The following is a 24,013-nucleotide window of genomic DNA, read 5'->3' on the forward strand; positions in this document are numbered from 1 at the left end:
AATAAGGAAAAAACATTTCATGAACAATTTAACAAGGTTAAAAACAGAAAGCTTGAATTTTAACTCCAGAGACGTTTAAGAAAACAGCATTAAAAATAGAAAGAAAAAACAACTCTGGACCATAAATAGAAAATGAGGTTTCAGTCAAAAGGCCAAGTTTTCTTGCACTTACTAGTGGAAGTAATGCTGCTGCAAACCTGACTAAACTGACATAACTGTCACACCATTTTACAGATTAGACCACAACCAGTTAAAGGTGCACTGGGACAGTTAGCGTAAGTGTATTTGGAAGGGCTGTGAGATCAAAATTGGACCTTTTCCAATATTTTGGCCCACTTTTTAATGCCTTGTGTATTTTTTTCTTGTTTAAGTAATTCTATATCATTCATAGTGCATAGAAAAGATAACAAACGACTCTTTCCCTCACATAACAATAGATCAAATAGAAATGGAGGTTTATTTGTTTATCTAAAAGGTTCCCCATTAGCTTATGCCAAGACATCAGCTAGTCTTCCTGGGGTCCAGACGATAAATGATCAAAACAAGCATTTCTGTTTCAAGTAAAAAATAGAACAAACAAAGCTAGCCCTGAGGTAGTCCTCCCATGTCAGAAAATGCAGGGGTGCATTACCAATAACACCCACTAGGTGCTCACTCCTGTTCAGAAAGTACACTTCTTTCTAAAATGCTAGCTTAATACTTTTTCTTTCAGCCAGTCATTATTGTGTTGTTCTTCTATTGCTTCTGATCAGTGTGCTGATGTTCACTTTAAAAACAAGTCCACAGAGATACATTAAACTATCATGAAGTTTCAAGTGTCACCCTCAAGCTTTTACTAATGTGGTCACTTTTGGCTATAAAAAGACCATCATGGTGACAGCGGAGGTTCCAGACCAACAGTTCAGAAACCAAAAGCTGTAATGATGTAATGATGATTATGTAAACTCTGGTCTATGGTTTCAACCGCAGGCTACATTTAGTTTCATCTATCAAATTCAAGATTCTCCATTGCCCGTTTTTAAATATATTTTAGAGTTAAGTAGATATCACTATCAAGCGAGAATGTAAAAAACCCTGGTACAGTATGCAATGTGCACAGGACAGTTCAGGACATAAGATGATTGGTGGTACACACATTGATTACTGCAAGATCCCAAAAAATGTTCATTAACACATAAATCAGGTAAGTTTACTCTAACCTGCTGAAACATAAAATACATATTTTATGTTGTTCCTACAAGAAGAAACATTTGTGGCATATATTGATATTATTTAGACCAAAGAAAGCACTCGCGTCCAACTGTTTTGTATGTCATCATGTCTTTATTTGAGTGTAAACAAACTCTGAAAAGAGCATCAGCCAGGTTCTTGATTATTGGCGCTTACATGATTATTTTTTAATGCAGTCACAGAAAAACATGATCACATCGCTGCATAAAGGGCCTCCTTGAAATAAGAAACATTTAAATTCTGCCTAGGAATCTTTATCCCTAGTGCAAAAATGAATGTACTGACCATAGTTTTCACTGGAAAATTATTGTATCAAATGAAAGGCCCCTGCCTTTGGAACAGCTGTGGAGTGAGACGATGTAATAACCTCCCTGCATGACACTTCCCTCCAAAATAAATAAGACTGTAACACAATAAGAGACTGAATTGTTCAAGTGATCCCGTTTTGCAGTGTATAATAAATAACGTAACACCTCAGCTCAGTCCAGCAAAGTAACTCCATCTCTTACTTGGTGTATGTCGTGTAAGGTGCAAGGCCCATGTCTGTGTAGATGAAATTGAAATATATTTTGGGAACGACCCAGCTGTAATGTTTTGTTTGTATGAGTATGTAGACATGTGTTTAGAAGTTTGAACACAACCAGGTGTCCAGAGGCTCATTAGGTTAGTAAGTAAATCAAATAGTTTAATACATAAAAAGGAGCAGGATTGCAAAAATAACCCTCTTAAAACCAACAAATAAAACTTGCGATCACAGCAGTATAGTGTTAAGGTCGAAGTGCAACATAAGTCATCTAGTCATTTTCATTGTTCACAAACAAATATATTAACAATCAAAAGAAAAATGCATAAAATCATAACAAAAAGAAATTTTACCACATTCAGAATCACAGACAAGTTATTGGACTTGCATATAGTGAGAATGCAAACGTAGTGTTGTGTTTATATTACTGCCTTAATCTGATACGTATTTCCACTGACCCCATGTTTAAAGCCACACCTGAAACCAACCAGAGAGGAAGCTCAGTGCCAGCCTCACTCTTCAGTGACTTTTTTATTACCATTAATCCCCAATTCAAGCAAAAACAATAAGAGATAAAAGTAACATAGTGCTTGCATGGCAATTAGTTATTTAAATTCTGATTTATAAGCTTTATAAGTTTTAGGGTTTCCAACAGCAGCTGCATAATGCTGGATTATTTTAGAATAAAAAGCAAATTGAATATGAATCTATTCAACCACCAATAAAAAAAAGCCATGTTAAAAACACTCCAGATACACCCAGAGGATTATGGGTATAAAGGAGACACTTATAAGAATTAAAAAGCATCTGCCATATTTTATGTTTTTATATTCTGTTGTGTTTGGGACAGTCAAGGAGAACCAAAGAGCATCTAACACAGAAAGGAACCAGTTTTGCAGAGCTTTGCTGGTAATGATACTCCAACTCAGGATACATGTACCAGAAATTTACAATATAAAAAGATTAAATAACATTAAATGAGAAGATGGGGCCTTTAAAAAAATGTAAACATGTTGGGAACAGTGAGCTCATGAAAAGGAGTTTTACTCTTATCGGGCCACAACAAAATACCTTTAGAAGTGGCGAGCAAGTCACTTCTTTCATCTGAGACAAGGACAACCATGTGGAGAAAATCTGTCTTTGAAGAGGGAGGCTGGGCTACTTTTAAATTGACAGGCTTTAAAGCTGTTGCAACTCTAACAGACCATCCTGCTTTTGTTGAGTGACAGTATGCATTCATGTGACTGTGTCTGCAGAGTATGTATGCTTGTGTGCTGAATCCTTCTATCACACCTCCTTTTAAGGCTTTCAAGCTGCTTCGGATCAAAGTCAGACCCAGCGAATAATTCAGCATAAACATTAAGTTCAGAAACATCATGGCCTACCTCCATACGCTACTGAATTCATTTTTTTTTCAGATGCATCTCAACACCTACTTGATCTTTTGATTCACAAAAGAAGGCTGACATTTCTCCAGCCACTAATCTACTACAATCGATTTAATTTGCTTCGTCAGATTTTTGCTTCTTGGTTTAAAAAAAAAAAACAAACATCTTAAATGCTAAAATGCTTTTGTCAAATCAGTATCGAAGAGGGAGAATCTCCTCAGAACAAAAACCCGGGACAAGATTAAGTCCTGGTCTTAGAAGCTGCGAGAGCTCAACGGATGTGCCACAGACTGAAGCCAAAATGTATCAACAGCGCAGGGATGAAGAGAAAAAAAAAGAGAATTAAAAATGTTAAAATGAATCCCATACTGGCCACGATATTAGAAGAAATCAACAGTACATTAGGCTATACACGTCTTCATAATAGATACAGAGCAGTCGCAGCCGCCGCCATCCAGTTTTAGAAACACTTTGAATAATGGAAGGGGCAGGAGAAGAACTTTCTGGAGTTGGATTTAAATAAATATTGTATTTTCTTCTTTCTATCTTTTTCTTTTTAAAGCCATCTTTCCTCCTGCCTGGCAGGCTGGGAAGAGAGGTGTGGCAGATGATGGCGGAGGGGGTTCTATGTGAAGTTCTGGAGCGGCTGGCTGACCCTCATGCAGGCCCAGTAGAAGGCCCGACACAGCGTGACGAGAACCAGGAGGAGCATTACAGCCCACGAGGCGTAGATCCCCTGGTAGGTCTGAGCTTTTACCCACGTTCCAGCCTGGAGAGAAACAGCACAGGAAGTTGAAGAGATCAGCCTTATAAAGGGGGTTGAAGCACAGTCAGTGTGTTGTGATTATAATGAGCTAGCTTAAATCCATTCATGCTAACTGTATAGACTCAGTGCTAAAGCTATAATTCTGTTTGCAAAGCTTTTTTGTATTTTGTAACCTACCTATGTTTTTTTTTTTAATTCTTTAACATCATAAAATAAATCATACACAGTTTCTGGCACCTATTGCATCATTTCATGGTAAATACTTTGCTCCAACCCACACTGCATAAAATCTGATACTTGTCTTCTGCCCCCTAGTGGATACCTTTTGCACTAAAATAATTCTGACATGTAATAGTTACATATATGGACATTTTTGTTACATTTTGTTAAAAGGACATGTTATGGGTGTGGGGTGGGGTGATTAATTATGCACATCTGAGTGTGCAGGTGCCAGGATGGGATTGGTGTGCTCTAGGGTGTTGCCTTCTGGTGAATGGGCATCCATATAAAGACCTGCCCCCTCATTTATCAGACATTCTTACACAGATTTGTGTGTATTTTGTGTATAAGAACATTTTTACGACAAGTTGTCATTCTTTATTTTGTCAATAATAATTATTCAATTAATAATCTTTTAGAAAAAACATAAATAAACAGTATAGCTTAAATGGTTTCAAAACTTACAAAAGACACCTGTAACAGAAAGGTGAGAACTAAGCATTATTGATCTGATGTTAAATAATATTTCAAACTCTATGCTCAACTCTGAGCATTATTAGATGATCAGCTGATCTGATCACTGAGATCATTTCTGATCAGATACAGCTTCCAGAAAGAGATCCTGTTGGGGTTCTACTCTGATACTGGATCTGCATTGAATGAGTGAACTAAACAGATGTTTGGTTGGCTTCAAACTCTGCTGTACTCTCTCTCTCTCTCTCTCAGGAGAAACAGTTTATTTACGTGTAACTTCTACAGGGATGTGTTGTCTCTATTTATAGTTAAATTAGGGCGTTTCTGAAAGCAAATGACAATGAACGGGCACTAGCATGTGATTTAGAACACGTGGGATTTATCACCTGAGTATTACCGTGCGTACAACTGGCCTCTGCACGTTTGATAAATCCAGATTGTGTTTTGTACTTAGAACCATCCTAAATTTCATTTGTTGGATAAAATTTAGGACAGTTTCTACAAACGACTGATAAATGAGGGCCCTGGACTGAAGGCAAAGGAGTCTCCTCCCAACCAGCCACACCTTGTTAACACTTCGGCACGTTTTGATTAAATGATCATTAACATTCTGTTAAACCCAAGTAAAACTACTGACATCCTGAAGTAAAACCATTAAATGCTTTGTTGTAGCTGGCCCTCGCGGTAAAATCTATCACACAATGAAGAGGAGGATCATGCAACAGCTACAGCGGAGAGACTTGGATATGAGAGAGGAGCTAGTTTTCCTATTAAGTATTAAATGGGCAGCTGCTCAGTCAGAATATATTTAATGAAGATGGCAAAAGTGACTTTGAGAGAATCTGCTGGGGATTTCTGTGACTAGGATTCCCATTTTAAAATTACAGTATAGCAAAGTGAACATGGTTATAGAAAGGTAAATTAAATAAAACAAAACCTGATATATGAAGCATTTGTTTCATACATCAGCGTTGTTCTCTGGAGAATTAAAACCTCTTTTCTGCTGCTTTGACAGACCCCTGGCTCAAATCAACAATAATATGTAAAATAAAACATCATTATTTAATACTTGTAAGTCTAGGAACATATTTCTAGTGAAGGTTTGGAGTTTGTTGCAAAAAAATACCATAAAGCCTAAAATCATTATTTTATAGTGTTAGCTTTTCTCTGCTGTTGCGCTAATAAGTCTTTAGAATTTAACTGTCACCTCCCAGCTGATGTAAGTCCTGCATGCATACAGCTTCTTAAAGATGAATATTTAATTCCCTTCAATTTAAATATCGATATTCTTATTTGGAATTTAATTAAACCGTTGAAAGCATCTTGTCATTAAAAGGTAGTTGATTCAATGTGCACACTCAAAGACTTATCTATTGGTTCTGGCAACCTTTTAATAAAACAACAAAATTCAACGGTGAGACTTTTATTGCCGCTACAGGAGCATTATGCAATGCTTTCAACACAGCATATTTAATGTTTGCACTTTGCTGATACGTATTCATGCTGTCAGACACGTTTGTCTGCATGATTTACACCATTTAGTGCTCGTAGTGCACCCTCTGCTGTTCAGTAGAGTGCACTGAGCATCTAATTCTGTCTTTATATTTACTCCAGACAGTCTTTAGAATGGTGGCCTGTTGTATTTGGATAATATCCTTTTAAAGCTGTTTATTCAGATTGTTTAAATAAGAGCAACAAGAGAACAAGCACTCAGAAGAAATATTCTGCTCTGTTAGAGCATTGTAACCTGAGCACTGCTTGTATATAAAATAGACTGTATATGTGTTCGGTCTCATTGACAAATAAGGGCATGTGTCACAGTGTCTGAAAGGCAGCAGCGAGCTGCATGCTCTCCATGTTAAACAAGTATCCGCCAGAGAGACTGCAGCTGTCTCATTTCTTCTTACTTCTTTTGTTTTATCTGGATTTGTTGCATAGCAGGCTGCCAGGTCTTTTATTACTACACGACATCCTGATCTCGTCTGAGCGTCAGTGTGTCGTCTAGTGGTGTCCACTCACCATCAGCCCTGCAGCAGAAATGCTGAATAGCAAGCAAAGTAGAAAACACCACAAGCTCCGCCTTCGAGGATACCTCTGACCAATGGAGGATCTGCAGAAAGGAGTGGACAACTATTTATTAGAGTATTAAATCAAACCTAAGAAAATAAAACCCTGTTTTCACACAAGGCATTAGAAAAGGAACAAAAGACAGCTTTATTTATGACATTGAGCCTGGACATGCAAAGTTAAAACAATACATGAAGAACAGTGATGATGATATCCCTGATGAGACTCTCCAGGTCCACTTCTAATTCAAGCTTATGCAAGCGTAGATGTAGTATTCTGCATTAAAACCATAATTGACAGAAAAAATATGAACTGTAATATCAAATCTCTCCGGTCCAGTTCAGTACTGGTTTGAATCCCATTTCTAAAACAGGAACTACTGCGTCACAAGTGGTAACAATAGATCTACACCAACACAGATGGCATGAAGACTAACCCAAGGCTCCGTTATTATTCAGCATCTACATGTTCCCACTAGCTTGAATTTGGCAACAAACAAAATGTCTCACCATAATGATGCTGATGACACTCGGCTCTATATCACTGCCTCACCAGGGGACTCTGGTCCCATACAAAGTTAAGTGCTTATCTCGATCAAATCAATACGTGGATGTGCCATCATTTTCTCCAGCTAAATAAGGGACAAAACTGAAATCATTTTGTTCAGAAACAAAGATGAGCGTCCCAAGATTAGTTTCAGTCAGCAATGTTAAAATCCACAGATCGGGTCAGAAATCTTGGTGTCATTTTGGACTCTTTGCTAAACTTTAACGGGCATAATAAAACAGTAACCAAATCAGCCTTTTAGCACCTGAAGAATATATAGAGAATAAGAGGAGTGGTTACTCAAAGAGATTTAAAAAAAAACTTGTTTATGCATTTGTTTTCAGTAGGCATGACTACTATAATGGGGTTTTTACAGGTCCCTCTAAAAATAAAAACCACTAAGACAACTGCATCTAATTCAGAATCTGCAGCTCCTCACAAAGATTAGAAAAAAAGGGAACCTATCACTCCGGCTCTCTGATCTCTACACTGGCTTCCTGTGAGACAAAGATTTTGTTATGTTGCTGCTGGTGTTCAAGGCCCTGAATGATTCTGATCTAAAATACATTTCTGATCTGCTGACGCCATATGATCCACTGAGACTTCTAAGATAATCTGGGTCAGGTCTGCTTTCCATCCAGAGTTAATACAAAACAAGGAGAATCAGCGTTTAGTTTTTCTGCTTTAAAATCTGGAACAAATTCCCAGAAAACCTGCTCCAAACCTTAGTTCTTCTAAATTAGGTCTAAACTCTCATTTACCACAGCTTATGTACACATATGTACACTGACAGTGATGGTGACGACAGTGATGATGTAGTTCTTGTTGACGTATGTTTGCACATTCCTCTCTACTTTAGCTTGTTCTGTTTCTACTTAATCTTTTATTCTTTAACGTTTGTTTTATTTCTCCTATTTAATATTTATTTTGCATCGTGCTGTAAAACAAAGCAATTGGTCCCAGAGGTCACTACCTGTTCGCTATGTGTTTTCAGTTTGCCGTCTCTGATTTAAAGTTGCAGCTAAATGCCAAAGGCTGTAAAGGCAAAATGCAAGAGTACCAGAGGAGTAGAAAGCTGTAATGAATGATTTGCTTATAGCTACTTACACTTTCCTGCAGTGTGGGCACCTGGCCAGTGTCCTATCTGTGAACTCTGTCCACTGAAATCATAAAGAGAAATATGTGAGCTTCAAGTGGAGCTAAAAAGCCAGCTGTACACACACCAAGTTACTAGTTACAATGATGAAAACATTTTAACTGCAATTGTCTTTGACCTTCATTCAAATTCATTTTATTTTCTGTTTTAGCTTTTAGCTTGCACTTCTCAGAGTTATACATCCCTTCTCAAAACAGATATTTTGCTGAAAAACAATCCAAAATATTTACTTTCATTTTTTCTTGTGTAATCATAAAAATCAAAGCTTTACATATTTAATGAATACTTGAAGTGAGCTGTAAACTCAAGGATGAATTCTTTTCTTAAAGCCGTTTTAGAAAAACTTAAAACAGAATGCAGGCAGGTGCTGTGTGCACAAAATTTTAAACAAAAATGTTTGGGTGTGATCCATCTATAATCCACATAGAGCAGATACACTTTACACACTTGCATTCTTACTGTGATGCTGTATAAAATGCAGAGAGCATCTTTACTAGACCCATGACAACAGATTTCCTTGCAGCATCACACAGGGTGCAGATTTGAGTTTTTTTCATCAACAATGTCTTTGTGGAGGGTTTGGAAAGTCCAGCTGAATTTTAAATGCCCCACATTATCCATCTCACCTTGTTTTACACCTCTATTCTCTAACTATACCAACCTTCACTCTTTCACCATATATCCAAACCATCCTCACCTGTCTTGCAGATTGTTAAAGAGTGGCAAGGAGGAAAAAATGTTCCTTCCCCCTCAACACACAATGACGGTAATATATCAGCAGAGTTTATAGAGTTATTGATCTGCAGCAATAATTCAACCTTTTTGTTTTTTTGTTTTTTTTGTTTGTTTTGTTTTTTGGCCTGGAGCTAGGATGTTTTGGCTTTTCAATAATTCACCTGCTACAATATATATTTCTCAACAAAAACCTTGCAGATGCACTGAAACTGTCACAGGATACTTCAGCTGCAGATAATAAAAGTGACACTTAAAAAGCAAAAGGCAAAGGCCAAAGAAGGTTTATTATCCAGCTGGTCTGCATAATAATGCATCCGCTCTACAAAACTGTTTTATTAGCTCTTGGTGGCAAGCTTGATTTTACTAGTTATGTATTCTCAACTTATGTCTTAAAAGGACTTCATAAATGGAGGTTATACTGATGCTGCAATTTTTACTCTGCCTCAGAGACTTATAGATGTATCATACATGTGTATATTTGAAATGAAGACATTATTGGTGGCTAATAATTTGAATTAAGAAGGTAAATAAGTAACTATACATTTTGAAAACAAATTCCAGAAGTCAGATAAAATGTGAATTATAGGTGTTAAAGAGTTAATGTGCTGGCTCGGGTGTGATCACTTGGCTCAAGGTTGATGATCGCCATCAGACCTACTTCTTCAGATGTGCTGTGTGACAACATTGAAAGAGGAGATCTGATATCCTTCAGAAAACAATGATAATAGCTCTTATTTTCAGACAGCCCTCTGGGGGGGCTTTGACAGTGTTGTGTAGAGTTAAGTACCACAAATAGCTGACTGATAAATTTTTAAGAAACAAAAATAGAGATGAAGAAGAATGCATAACATAATGTCAAGTTAATAGACAAAGATCAGCAGAGACAATTTAAGCAGACCATTAATCCTGCTTACGTGAGAAACTTTATCATTTGAGGATACTTTAGTAACCACTGCCAGCTCAGTTAGCTGAATAATGACAGTGAGATGTGACTAAAACCTTGAAACTTGACCTTTGAGGTGAGCTGCTGTTAAAGTGGAGACATTTTCTCACATAACGAAAAAGCAGTTTGTTTCCAAGCAAAATATGAAAAATAATTGAACTGTTTAAAACTTTTTATTGGCTTGTTTTTGTCTAAAGTTACATGAGCAGATCTGAATTAATATCACAGCATATATTTGTCTTTGAAGGTCCAGAATTTTTCTGATCTAAGACCAGTGCCCTCCAGTGGAGACTTAAGGAAGCAGTGTTTTTTATGCAGATCACACATATAACATGTTGAAGAATAGGATTAAAAGATGCTGGTAAGTAAATTTTAATTAAACTGTGTTATTTTGTTTCTGGTCTTTGTATTAAACAAAGTTAACTAGCTGCTGATTGTAAGCTTATTTTCCAAAGACACGTTTTAAATTGTCATCAAACCTCTACAGATTTCCCAAAATGTTAACCTGTGTCTAACAAAAATAGAAATCATTTTACTCAAAATCCCAGGAGTATTCGACTACCACTGATCCCGAATGCGTGTGTATTTAAACAGAGAGTTCGTACCAGGAAAGTGTTGCTGCAGTGTCCACAGGAGACTCTGGCTCCAGCAGGTTGGGGTTCAGGACTGGCTGGACCAGGATGAACTGGACCCAGATTAATTATCCTTTTACTGAAAGACAAACAAACACCCAAAGTTAACATTCACACAATGAGTGACTCAGAATATTACTCAGTGTAAGTGCAAGCTACACTAATAATGCCTGATGTTTTAAGCTGTTGTCTTCAGGGTAGACAGCAGCTCTAGTTAATAAAATCCCCCAGCCGCCAGTCCTCAGACTATTACAAACACCGCTTTTTTACCTTCAGTTACCTATGATGCCAACAGTAGCTCATAATCACTGATCAGACAAGGGCACTGAGAAGTGTCTGGTTCAGTCAGTATGTCTGTTTTTGATGTAAAACAATGGCAAATGGAGGTAGACTCCTTAAAGCATCATATCATCACTTGAACTGAGTCGGTAGCCTTTTGCAGCTGTCACACAGGTATCAAAGCTTTGCAAACAATTAAACTAATTATACGCAAACATGCAATTGCTGGTTAATACAAATGACTAATCAGCCAATCACGTGGCAGCAACTCAATGTAGTTAAGAATAAAGATGGTCAAAATATCTTGCTGAAGTTCAAACTAAACCTCAGAGTGAGTAAAAAAAAAGAGGATTTCAGTGATTGAATGTAGCATGGTTGTTGGTGGCAGACAGACTGGTCAGAGAATTTCAGAAACTGCTGATCTGCTGGGATTTTCACACACAACCATCTCTAGGGTTTACAGAAAATTGCCTGAAAAAGAGAAAATATTCAGTGAGCAGCAGTTGTCTGTATTAAAATTCCTTGCTGATGTCAGAGGATAATGGGCAGACAGGTTGAAGATGATAAAAAGGCAACAGGAACTCAAATAACCACTGGTTCCTGCCAAGGTAAAACCTTGGAACAGATGGGCTACAGCAGCAGAAGACCTCAGTGGTTGTCAGCTAAAAACAGAAAACCGAGGCTATAATTCACACAAACTCACCAAAACTGGAAAATAGAAGATTGAAAAATGCTGCCTGGTCTGACGAGTCTCCATTTCAGCTGCACATTCAGATGGCAGGATCAGAATTTGACATGAACAACATGAAAGCATAGATCCATCCTGCCTCGTGTCAACTGTTCAGGTAGGTGGGTGGTGTAATGCTTTGTTTGCATGTGTGTGAGTGCGTGTGTGCGAGATTGTGTGTGAAAGAGACTACTTTGAGGTGTGTTTTAATGTCCTGTTATATACTCTGGTGTGTGAAGGCTTTTGCATTTTGTTTTTAATGTGTACAGCACTTTGTGTTGCTTTGAGCATGAAAAGTGTTCTATAAATAAAATTTGATTAATTGATTGATTGATGGTGTGGGGGATATTTTCTTGGCACACTTTGGAAACCTTGGCATCAAATGAGCACCATTTATATACCAAAGCGTACCCAAGTATTGTTGCTGACCATGTCTATCCCTTTATGACCACATCTTCTGATGGCTGATTCCAGCAGGAAAATGCACCATGTCAAAAAGCTCAGATCATCTCCCACTGCTTTCTTGAACATGACAATGAGTTCACTGGACTCCAATGGCCTCCACAGTCACCAGATCTCAGTCCAACAGAGCATCTTAGGGATGTGGTGGAACAGGAGATTCTCATCATGGATGCACAGCCAAAACTGTGTGATGAAATCATGTCAGTATGGAACAAAATCTCTAAGAAATGTTTTTAACACCTTATTGAATCTATCCCACCTGGAATTAAGGCTGTTCTGAAGGTACAAGAGGGCCCATCCTGCTATTTGCCAGTTAAAATTAGCAAACTATTAATATAAAAAAACAACTTAATGTGGCAAGTGAGTGTAGATTTATTATGAATTTCTAATCTTTAAGACAATAGAAGTTGCAGTTTTTGGTTAAAAAATTAAATATTTATATAGCAGGGCGAATTTAAAAATCTAAACAATAAAGTATAAAATGTTTCTCTTACATTGCTTAAGCTCTGGGCATAAACACAGAATCGTGTTTCTCTCATCAATTACATCAGGCTGGAGAAGCATGATGCTCAGATGAGCTAACAAAGCTATGCATTTTAAGTCACTGACAGCTTTGCATTTTCACCCCATAAATCTCATGCTATAAAAAGGGCATCATTGCAAATGAGGCATTTTTGTCAAAAGCTTCAACACCCTAACAACAAAAAAAAAAGCATCAAGGGAAATATTATACAAATAATAGCCAACAAGACCTAAAGTTTAGCATCAGATTTGGGCATAATTTCAGAAACTTGCCAGTTTAGCACATATTTTATGGCAAATAACTGCACACATTTATAGCAACATCATTTAATACTCATCAGTTGAGCAGGTACAGAACACAGAACTAAACAGCAGCATTGAAATTGGACGGATGCACGTCCGGCCATGACAACTCTTGCAGCAGAAGGAGATGTTGCAAGATCCCTCTGTAACATTTACAAACAGGTTATCCATGTAAGCTCAAGGACATAGGGCTGCTGCAGCATAGCAGGGAGGCTTGTTCCTCTGTATTTCATACAAGCAGCATACTTCTTAATCCCTCCAAACACAGACTATGTGTGGCACACGTCTACTTGCACAGTAAAGAGAGAACGAGAGGAAGAAACAGACTGATCATATTTGGCATTGAGCTGTAACTTGGCTGTGTTGTAGCAGTAATCGAAATAACATGTGAGACAGATGAGACATAAGATGCTATTTCATCTACAAGCTCAAGGTGGGGAAAGAGCAAGTCACCCAAGCTTTGTGCTTAAATATAGAAATTTATGTGATATAGTAGTTAAAAGTAAATATCAACAGTTATTAACTAATATATATATATATATATATATATATATTTAAGCTAAAAAAAAAAAAAGTGTGCAAAATACCAGAGCAGAAGTCAGAATAATAGCACATCATTTAGGTACCCTGTTGGTAGGTTCAAGAAAATGGTTATGTGCATCATGCCATGGAAATGATTTAAAGTGTACCCATCACAAGAAATACTAACACACTGACACAGCTCAAAGATGTGATCACTAAGAGGAAGCACAACAACAAATTACACTGCTGTATAGAACCGAGAAGGCCCCCAGACAGAAAGGAGCCAGTTCCAAATTTTCCAAACCATCGGAATTGTGTGCCACTGAGCTAATCAATGTCAATCAATGTCAATGTATCTGTTATGAACTGCCAGTTTTCCTCCTGCTGATAAAAATATTCCTGCTATATATCACTGTCTGGAGGCAGTTAGCAGATCATTAATTTTACAAATAGCTCACCTGTAACCACAGGTGTATATGTGCTTCATGGAGACTTTAGTAGCTAATGGTCAGTCAGTTCTTTAATAAAGGGATAAAGTATAAACCTGTGCTAAAGGAAAAGTCTAAAGGCAGGTGGGACGCCACCTTTGTACAACTGTATGAGAAGGCATTTAGAAGTCTGAAATTAAGCATCGCTCATTTATTCATGTGGTGAATTTGTTTCTGGACAAAGTGGAAGTATTGCATTAATAAGTGTCACAATACAGCGGTCAGTGTTTATTTTATTGCATTCTTGGTTGACTTAATGTAAAGATCTACAGAGTTTTTATATTAAGTAATTAATTATTTTCCCTTTTTCAGACAAGATCTGTAGTTTTGGTATCCACATCAGATTGAAGATATTGATTTGAATCATATTATTTACATTGTTTGTGTAGAGGTCACAATGTTTTTAAACTCGAAGTTTACTCTTTTTAGAATATTAAATAGAAAAAAATTTGACATTGCAAATCTGTGTACTTGTTTCCCAAAACTGGGTCAGGTATTGATAAGGGAAAGAATAAAGAAACAGATAGGCATACATGATAGTCACATTGATATCAACATCTTATCAATTCCCATCCCTACATAAGAGAAATAGATGAGGTCATAAATTGTATCCTCCCGAATGTGTAAAATTTCCACATATGAAGCAGGTAAGAAGGTGATTACCTTCAAATCTAAAAAAAAAAAGAATTTCAGGTCCTGCTCTTAGTTTATTTTCACCTGTTTTGTTTTAATGAGAATCATGAGTTCATTTAAAATGATATTTCAAATGAATTTGCTAAGAGTTCGATTGGTAGTTTTTCCTCATTTAGCCTTTAAAAACAGATTTAAGATCTCTTGTACAAGCGTCCTGGCAAAGTCAAGCAGCAGTTACAAAAGAGGACACAAACAACATCCACATAGTGATATGAATAAAATAAGTATACTCTGTGTCTGGGGCTGCATGGTGGTGTGGTGGTTAGCACCACAGCTTCGCAGCAAGAAGGTCACTGGTTTGAGTGTCAGCTCAGGGGAGGTTGGAAGAGTGGCCTTTCTGTGTGGCGTTTGTTGTTTTCTCAGGGTACTCCAGCTTCCTCCCACCGTCAAAGACATGCATGTTAGGTTAATTGGTCACTCTAAATTCTCCCTAGGAGAAAGCGTGAGTGGTTGTAAGTCTCTCTGTGTTGGCCCTGCAATGGACTGGCGACCTATCCAGAGTGTATCCTGCCTCTCGCCTGCTAATTGTTAGGATAGGATACAGTTTTCCCGCGACCGTGAATAGGATTAAGTGCTACAGAAAATGTCTGTATCTGTATATCTGTGCCAGATAGATTATTAATTAATTTTACAACTTTTTGCAAGCTGCAAACTGCACATGACCCCAATCTCTGAGCAAGTTGTGGGGCTAAAACAACTCTACATACAGCATCACTACCCATACCCACAGTTGTCATAGTACTGATGACATGCAGCAATGAAGACCATGATGATGTGGCTGTTCTAATGAGGTTTTTATTTCCTCATCCGGCTCGCTGAGCTCAGCATGTAAACTATGCTGGGAGCACAGCCTTAATTGAGAGACTGCTGTTCCCACTGCACCTCGTTTCCTCTCTTAGAGCGAGACATAATGTTACTGCAGTCTCATAGCGTTGCACACTGGCAGACAAAACACAAATAATTTCTCACCAATATGGTCGGGGACAGGCAATCCTCTGAGAAGTGACTTTGCAGATGAGAAGACAGTTGCAGGGGCAGCGAACATACTTCTTCCCTGCTGGGGCATTTTTAATGGGCTGCAGAGGGAGACAGAAACACACAGAAGGATGAGATAAGAAGACAGCAGAACAACGGATCAGAATAGGAGGAGATAACGAGCCAATTATACTTGATGGACGAGGATGAACAAATGGTGCAGGAGGTATTCTGGGAGAAATTTGAAGTGGCTGTGCACAAATTGCAGGTTAACACTTCAAAAGGCATAATTAAAATAAAACAAAGTACACAGTCTGTGAAATGGTAATAAGAGAGACATGATTGGAAATGAGACTTCAAGCTTTATGTGTTCACTCTGTGCAGTCAAAAACACATTCATGGAAAGCGAACACACAGTGAAGGCCAGTTAAAGGCCTTGTGTAAACAAACAGGCTTACACAGCTCTTCAGTAAACAAGGCTTAAAACTAACTTTTTAATTTAGGTGTTCCGCAAACTTTTCCCAATATCTTGTGGCATATCAAAGTCTTTTTCTAGGCACTAATGAAACCTCTTAAAATCATTTGTAATCATGATCATTACATATTTAGGCTCGTTTTTCCCTAAAACCATTTCTTATTTGGCTTGAAATTGCTTATGTGTAAATCTAAAGTTTTGCCCAGTTTAATAGAGAACATGGAGGTACGTCTTGTCGTGTTCCATGCTGGGACAGGAACCTCATTGTGTAACGATTGCTCTCTCTTCACCTCCAACTGTTACTTGGTTAGATTTTGTGTGGTTTTGCTAAAAATTGTCAAATCTAGTGGAGAAGGAAAGAAATGGGGAAATGAAAAGAGAAAGAGAGATTTTACAGAGAGGAAGTGACTTGCACAGCTGAACATAAGACCTGATAATAAGCTGGTATTGTTTCAAAATCTAATCCCCCACAAAATCAGACCCATTTTTCTTACAGGAAATTTATTAAAGTAAACTAATTATACTGGTTCCAAATACATTCAACAGTGTGCTTATTTCATGGAGTGATGTAGGGGGGTTTAATCAGTCACTATGTTGATGATAATGATGTGATTCAATCATTTCAATTACAACTAATTAAAATAACTTTTTTTTCCATGTAGGTGACAGATATGTTTAATACTTAGTTTTAAGGATTATAAATAGATTGGAGGTGTGATTTTAAGAGGCTTATGCAGCAGTTTGAGCAGAGAAACATTATCCTGAGATGTAACACAGAATGTACACATACAAAGTGTAAGGCCATGTCCACACAGAGCCACGTTTATGTGTATCCACTCAAGTTTACCATTTTTTCTTCCACATGGAACTAGAGCTTTGGAAGCGTGAAAATGCTAATTTTTTTAAACTGGTTCCCAGAATAATTAAATATGAAAACACTACCATATTGTTTCAGTATTTAAAATCCAAACACTTCCTTCATGAACCGATGACGCCGTTGCCTCCGCTCTCTCGGTGCAAACCCAGCCAACAAGAGTTTCTGCACATGCTCCATGACTTTGACTTCGCTTTTGGGTGTATTTCTGTGGTAGATCGGGCATATGTACTATATGTTTCAGGGGGTTTGTGTGAGCACACACCTCTCTTGAAACTATTCCAAGCCCTAAGCACATTTAAACTAATCAAAGTGCAATATTAAGTCATTAAGGCCTGATCTAAGAAAAAAGGGTAAGAAAAGTCAATTTTTTTAAATATGAGGTCTTTATTTGGCCCTTAAACAAAATGTAAAATTAAGATTTTTTTGGGGGGAATATCTACCAGTTATTACCATGTGATATATTAAAAGTATTATAATATGGTTTTCTGCTTCTGGGTATCTATTAGGGGACAGAATACAAATATCAGATTGTGTTCAACAGGATTTTGAGCAAAGTTTATATCATAAACTGAAGCTAAATGTCTCAGAAAATGTATGTGACCAATGTCATGTCGGGCTCTCATGGGTTAACTTCATAATCTCTATATTTTAGGATATGTGCATAATATGCACTTTACCATCTTTACTGTAGAGCAGGGGTGGCCAAAGTCGGTCCTCAAGAGCCACAATCCTGCAGGTTTTCTATGCATCCCTGCACCAACACACACCTGAATCAAATTAATTGGATCCAACAACCTATAAGGATCTGCACAATGACTCATTAGTTTAAGTCAGGTGTGTCGGTGCAGGGATACATGGAAAACCTGCAGGATTGTGGCTCTCGAGGACCGACGTTGGCCACCCCTGCTGTAGAGCATAAATAGGCCTTAACCCTGCCAACCCCTCTGCCACCTGCTCCAAAATGCCAGTCCTGAAAAATTAGCCACAAGCTGAAACTTGAGTGATTTGTTTAAGTTTGTGTTGAGTTAACTTATATTTTCTTTATTAATACTTTATATCGCTCAATCTAATACAAATTGACCAAATCGTTACAATGATCAGTTTTTATTAAAAATGCTTCCAAGAATGGCATGCATGTCTCCTTGTGTTTCACTATACTGAATGTTTTGTTTTGTTTTAATCAAATTAAAAATAAACTATTGTTGAACATATAGAGAATTTTGAGGAAACTATTCCACATGAATCAATATTTGTCTACAACTAGAAAAGTCATGCAACTTTGTATCTGACATTTCAGTGCATGATAAATTCTTCTGCTATCTGTGCTGTGTGGCTGCTGTTAAGTGACTGTCTCAAGATATTTTTTTTATTAGCTCTAATCTACAAAGTAGTAAAGACTAAAAAAGGAAACAAATAACTGCCATCCCACAGATGAAGTTTTGCTTTCTTTTCACACTCCTCTAGACAAACTTTATGCATGTCTGCACACAAGACTAATTTCAGTGTAAATCTGTCAGTATGTCACATAAGAAGGTGGTGAAAAGTCCACATCTACACAGCCTGGTGTTACTGTACTCCTGTTGATCTACATATGTTGGCTCCATCTGTAACTTGTTTGTTTTTCTGACTGGTACATCTGGCCACATCTCACATTTTGTCTTCTATCTGCACTGCTAATGACACATACTCATGGGGCCTCATCAGCTTGTGGATGCAGCAGTGACTGCTGGTGATATTAAGTAGCAAGGCAACTGCTAAATTGTCCCAATCATCGTGCCCTTTTTCCGTTCTTCCCTGCGGTCAAAGACCTGATTATAAATTGGTAGCGAAGTTGCTGCAGAGCTTCTGTTTCTTGAGTCTAGTCACGACTCACAAGTCTTTAAATGGAGGCATCAATTTAAAATACTGCAATGTATCATTGTTAAATAGTTTGATTGTAATTACAACATGATTATAATAAGATTTATTGAACGTGCATGAATTTCTGAACATAGTTTTGTTTTTTTGCTAGTGTATCTGGTCCTATTTTACATGAGCCCTTCAGCTTATATTATGCTTGAAATCTAATTACTAATTAAATACTTAACTCAAATTTACTGTGAGGGTTACATATATAATTCTTTATTACATGACATAAGGAAAAGAACCTGAATGTATCCTAGATTTTTAATTTTCTGTTTTGAACCAACAGATTAAATGCTTATTTTCTTCTTAATGGGTGCTAAATTAGAGTAAAAGTTAAGTTTTCTGTTTATATTGTGTTTTATAAAGTAGATATATAGCAGACTAGGCAACATTCATAGGGTTAGAGTTAGATTCATAGATGTGACTGCTGATACAAAGAAAATGAGAGAAAAATTGAGTTCATGTTCTTCCATTGCTGCTTTAACCTTGCGTTCATTTTGTCCGTTTTTATAGTTTGTGTGTGTATTGCTCTGTTTTGAATTAAGCAGACTAACAACTACACTGGCTCTGGATATATGCATTTATTTATTGTTATAAGGCTCTGGTTGGTCTTTTTAATCCTGCCTCCAGCTCATGAGATAAGCAGTTCTTTGCTCTGGTCCAGAATGGAGTTGGTAAAAGCACAGCACCAGTCTTTTGGGGGCTGGAACCAGTGCTTTAGCAGTGAAAATAGAAGGACCTGGTTCTAAGATAGGATCTAGATCCAAACCACCAGTGGAACAACTTTGGTGGAAAACCCCTAAATGCTTTTTTGTTTTTAATACTTAACCTGAAACTTTAAAAAGCCCTAGCAATCGAGAGCAACAATAAGTTAGAAGCTCACATCAAGTCTTCGATCTCCCTCACATAGGACATATGTGCATCTAAAAATAAACACACACATACATGCAGAATTTCTCACTCTATTCAGGTTTTCCATAAAATAAAAATTAACAAATATCAAATTTTGAAGTTGCACTGGCACGCATTCTTGGAAAATTATGATGCACCGCCTGACAAAAGGATGCAAGCTACTACAAAATGATTGTAGTGTGGAGCCCTGTAATTAAAACAAGACAATAACATTTAAAATAGCAACAATTTAAAAAAACAAATATTTAAATTTATTTATTGTATTTTTCAGGTTTTGTTTTAGGCAGAAAACATGTCAAGTTGTCTTGTTTTCAGTTTGGCTAATGTGCTTTGTGAAATGTTGTGTTTATGTTTTGTTCTTGCAGTATTGCACATCAGAGCTACTGTGCATTTTATTCTACAGGTTGCTCTGTAATCTTACCGTAGCCTCATTGCAAACCCCACACTTCACCACATGCTGGTGGATCTTGCCCTCCACAGAGATCAGGCTCTGACACACCCTGCAGTTGATAACAGGGGCACTGCCGCTCTCTGGGGAAGTGAGGGGAGAGTAGGGTGGAGGGTCCTCCCCTAAGAGCACTGAGGGCTGAGTAGGGCTGGGGAAAGGAGGGAAGCCTAAACAGGGAGGAGTGGAACAAAAAAATTGATATAAATGTAGTAAGAGCAGCGACAAATAAAGGATTGTTGAGGAAAAAGAGTCACGGGAGTTGCACAGTGGATTGGAAAAAGACTCAATTCCCATGACAAGTGACCTATTACAGTAAACAAGATAATAAGATTTGGTCTCGAGTTCAACAAAAAGGAGCTTTAGAAGAAAAACATCCCAGGAATGCTGAGCGGGGTTAGTTTCAACACATTGGAGTCTAGGTGTTTGTGGGACACCGGGTTAAATCACAATGTGTGGGACAGCTTAACTTAGAAATCATGCATAGCTGTCTGGTTTACTTTGCAAATGTTTTGGGAATAGGTTTTGAGAACAAAACAAAAATTGGAGCCATAAAGTATGCCTTTCACTCTAACAGATTTAGACACTTATTATAAGCTCCGCTAGTGGTCACAGCTTTCTGTTGCAGCATCCCTTAGAAGCTTCTTCAGTGGCTTTCAAACGTGTCAATCAAATCAGGTGTTTCTCGGACGCTAGCTAGCAAACGGTTACAGTTGTCTAGCTTGGCAGTACAGTGGACGCTATTAAAATATTAACGTGCATGCACTAATTTAAGTTAAGAACCGCAAATAATACACAGTTTAATATGACATTAGTGCATTGTTGTTGTTAAGTTTTGCGGATAGTTTGCCGGTGCTAAGCGGAGCTGGCTACAAGGCTAATACAATGGTTGCTAGGTTAGCCAGTTGGAACATCTGAGAGCTTCTCGTCCCTACTGTAAAACAGTATAATTTTTTTAAACACGAGATGCTCATGAATAAAAAATCCAATTTGTTTATCATATTCTGCACAAGTACAGTCACAAAATGTCGACTCTTCATTACTGTAAAAAATGAGGAAACAGGCTAACTAGAATGCCCTGTCAGTGGATGCTAGTGTAAGCTAGGCTAACTGAGGCTGGAGTCGGGTGGAGGAGAGAGCTCCATGGATACTCACCCTCTGGTTTGTTAGGTACACCGTACTGCGATGCACCGGGAGAAACCCCACCGTTACCGCTGCCAATAGCACCATCTCCCAGATCTGATAATAACGGGGACCTCTCTCCGTCCGCCATACCGAGAGCGAGGCGTGGAGGGGGAGAGCGGGAGCGAGATTGCCGACCGATACGGCGTTGTATTGTTGTGTCGGAAATGTAGGCGTCACATGATCACACCACCGCCGCTGCTGCGGTAACGGTGCTCGGGGGTGTGGCACTGCACACCCAGGGATGCTCCAGAGACGAGCCATAATAACAGGTGAAAATGGCATGCTAATTGTTTTGCAGTAATGAGTTCTGTATTAATGTCAGACATTTGGGTTACTTTATCTTTATACAATGATGGAAAATGCCATGGCTTATAATTCAAGACCAGTAGCCTACCCTTACAATTCAGATGCAGCCTATATATAAGTATGCATTTTATCCTACTTCTCAGAGGTAACGAATTTGTTCATTATCCTAGATTTATTGTACTATTAGATTTCCATTATTTTTGCAACATTTTTCTTAATCAGTTTCCACTCATGCAAACTTTTTTCAAGTTGATGAAAGTGACCAAAAATAGCTAAAAAGTATAAAAAAAAAGTACTATCCACCCCATCTACAGTCTGGTCACTCTGCTGTGGTTTGGCATACAAAAGTACCCATTGCTCTATCACATTTTTTAACCTTTGGGCTCTGAAAAGTTTTCTGTTTATTTATGCATGTGATTTCTTGGTGAGAAACATAACTCCTTCATCTGTAACTACATCTGTGCTTTTGTTATTCATGTTTTAGAATGTACTTAAACTGAATCATTGACCCTGAAGGCACGACTTTAACTTGTTAGAGAATATTCTAACATTTTTACTTATCCTAAATACCAACATTTAAGCTGATTTTAGTTTTTGCATACCACACAGCTTTAACGACGTAGTGTAAGCAAACTACTTTACACTATATGCACAACAAACGGTTTTTGACCTCAGAGTAGATCCAGTTATGTACTTTCAGGCATTATTTCATTATTTGTTTTAGCTATAAAAGAAATATTATTCTATCTTGACATATACCGAACGAGAAAATCTCAAGATGCTGCTTTTTATAGTGAATGAGTTAAGCAAAGATTTCATCCTGGTTGAGTAATTTTAGTATTAGCAGAAAAAAATAAAGAAAAGTTGAGTTAGTAGGGAAAGGAGGAAAAATGTATGTATGAATTGTATGTTTGTAACTGAGGCCTGCAACAGATTTCATCCAAAAGTTCAGCTGTTCAGCAGCAATTACAAAGTTGTAGCAGGATTTCTAAAATATCATTTATGTCAAAAAATTTTAGGTACAATCTCTATTAAATGAAAAGAATCTGGAAATCAATATGATACAACCCTTTTGTTTTGTCTGTAGTGGTTTTAACTATTTGCTCACTCCACTTTTTGGCCTATAATGTGTACCAGGAATTGTGAAAGGCAGTTTTTACATTAAGATTAATTCAAACTGATGGCTGACAAGGATTGTATTGTACTTAAATGTACTGTAACACTTTTTAATATTAGTTTGTGTCTTTTAAATGTTTTCACAGAAAATGAAAGGGTCATTACTAGTTTATGAATATTTTATGTGAAGGATCTATTAATATATCAGCATAAAAGTGTGTTTACATCCTTTATTGTGTAATGCAGATCATCCAATGGAAAGTGTTGAGGATGATTTTGTTTTCTACTATTATAATATTTTTCCAGTGAGATATGATATGAAGAATAATACTTTCTCTTCCTATGATATGCTACTTAAATATGATTACCGTCATTGCAAAGATGTCTCTCATTCTTACGTCAGGCTGATTGGAACTAGGTTTCCTTGTATTAGATATAAAGAAGCAACAAGCAGACAGCTGATAATATAATTACTGATAACTCAAGTATTTATTCTGAATCCTTGTCACAGAATCAGTGTAAAAGCATCAAATGACATTCACAAAAATAAACAAAGTGAAGATTTCTATATATCTTTTTGTTTTTAACTCATGGACAAGGGAGTGCGTAATCTTCACATTTGTTCTCTAACATCTTCTGGACTGTTAACATACTTTCTTACATGTTGATAAAGTCCATGGGTCGTTTCATCAGTAGAGTCACCTCCAGTTCCTCCTTGTCACTGAAAAATTGGGCCTTCCCTTCCTGACTGTGGATGGGATTGGGCAGGTGCAGACCCAGTTTGCTGAAGAAAGGAGAAAAGATGGGTGAATGAGATGGGGAGCACACAGCGGTAAATATGTGCACGACAGAGGAGAATGTTAGAAGCTGCATGAAACAGTAGTCATACTGTTGAGATGAAGATGTGTAAGTCTGAGAAGTCTCAGAAAAAGGAAGCAATTGGTTTGAACTGCAACCACACAGTCAGGGGGGGATTAAAAATTTAAAAAGGATGTTTTCAAAGCATCTCTTACTATTTCGGTGTTCGTAGATCAAGGAACTTCTCCTTTACATCCAGGATGACATCAGTTGCTTTGGTGTCTGGTAGTTTGATTTTCACCTGAGAGTGGAGGGGAAGTCAGCATCTTTTACATCCTACACTC

At 37.5% G+C, this 24,013-nt stretch overlaps 2 protein-coding genes across 2 annotated transcripts in view; both read right to left on the reverse strand.

Moving 5' to 3' along the window:
• Positions 1 to 486: 486 nt before the first annotated feature.
• Positions 487 to 21,630, reverse strand: pip4p1a (phosphatidylinositol-4,5-bisphosphate 4-phosphatase 1a). Its single transcript, XM_041993605.1, has 7 exons — positions 21,420 to 21,630; positions 20,241 to 20,434; positions 15,645 to 15,751; positions 10,653 to 10,758; positions 8,321 to 8,373; positions 6,620 to 6,710; positions 487 to 3,910 (listed from the first exon to the last, which is right to left on the reverse strand). Exons 1-7 carry the CDS (start codon positions 21,535 to 21,537, stop codon positions 3,767 to 3,769), a joined length of 813 nt encoding a protein of 270 aa, XP_041849539.1. The 5' UTR covers positions 21,538 to 21,630; the 3' UTR covers positions 487 to 3,766.
• Positions 21,631 to 23,336: 1,706 nt separating this feature from the next.
• Positions 23,337 to 24,013, reverse strand: part of dnaaf6 (dynein axonemal assembly factor 6) — a 2,718-nt gene continuing 2,041 nt past the window's right edge. The window contains exons 5-6 of the mRNA XM_041992372.1: positions 23,885 to 23,970; positions 23,337 to 23,655 (exon numbers count right to left, since the gene is read on the reverse strand). Coding sequence (XP_041848306.1) covers positions 23,529 to 23,655; positions 23,885 to 23,970 — 213 coding nt within the window. The 3' untranslated portion in view covers positions 23,337 to 23,528. The remainder of the gene's footprint in view (positions 23,656 to 23,884; positions 23,971 to 24,013) is intronic.

Source organism: Melanotaenia boesemani, chromosome 8 (genome assembly GCF_017639745.1).
Source record: "Melanotaenia boesemani isolate fMelBoe1 chromosome 8, fMelBoe1.pri, whole genome shotgun sequence".
NCBI lineage: Eukaryota > Metazoa > Chordata > Actinopteri > Atheriniformes > Melanotaeniidae > Melanotaenia > Melanotaenia boesemani.

Excerpts from the sequence above, each read along its gene's own strand:
- pip4p1a (XM_041993605.1), bottom strand. The coding sequence starts at position 21,537 with ATGGCGGACGGAGAGAGGTCCCCGTTATTATCAGATCTGGGAGATGGT. Across the intron at positions 10,759-15,644 it reads GCCTGTCCCCGACCATATTG|TAAAAGGATAATTAATCTGG; the intron begins GTGAGAAATTAT and ends TTTGTCTTTCAG. Across the intron at positions 8,374-10,652 it reads ACTGCAGCAACACTTTCCTG|TGGACAGAGTTCACAGATAG; the intron begins GTACGAACTCTC and ends TTATGATTTCAG.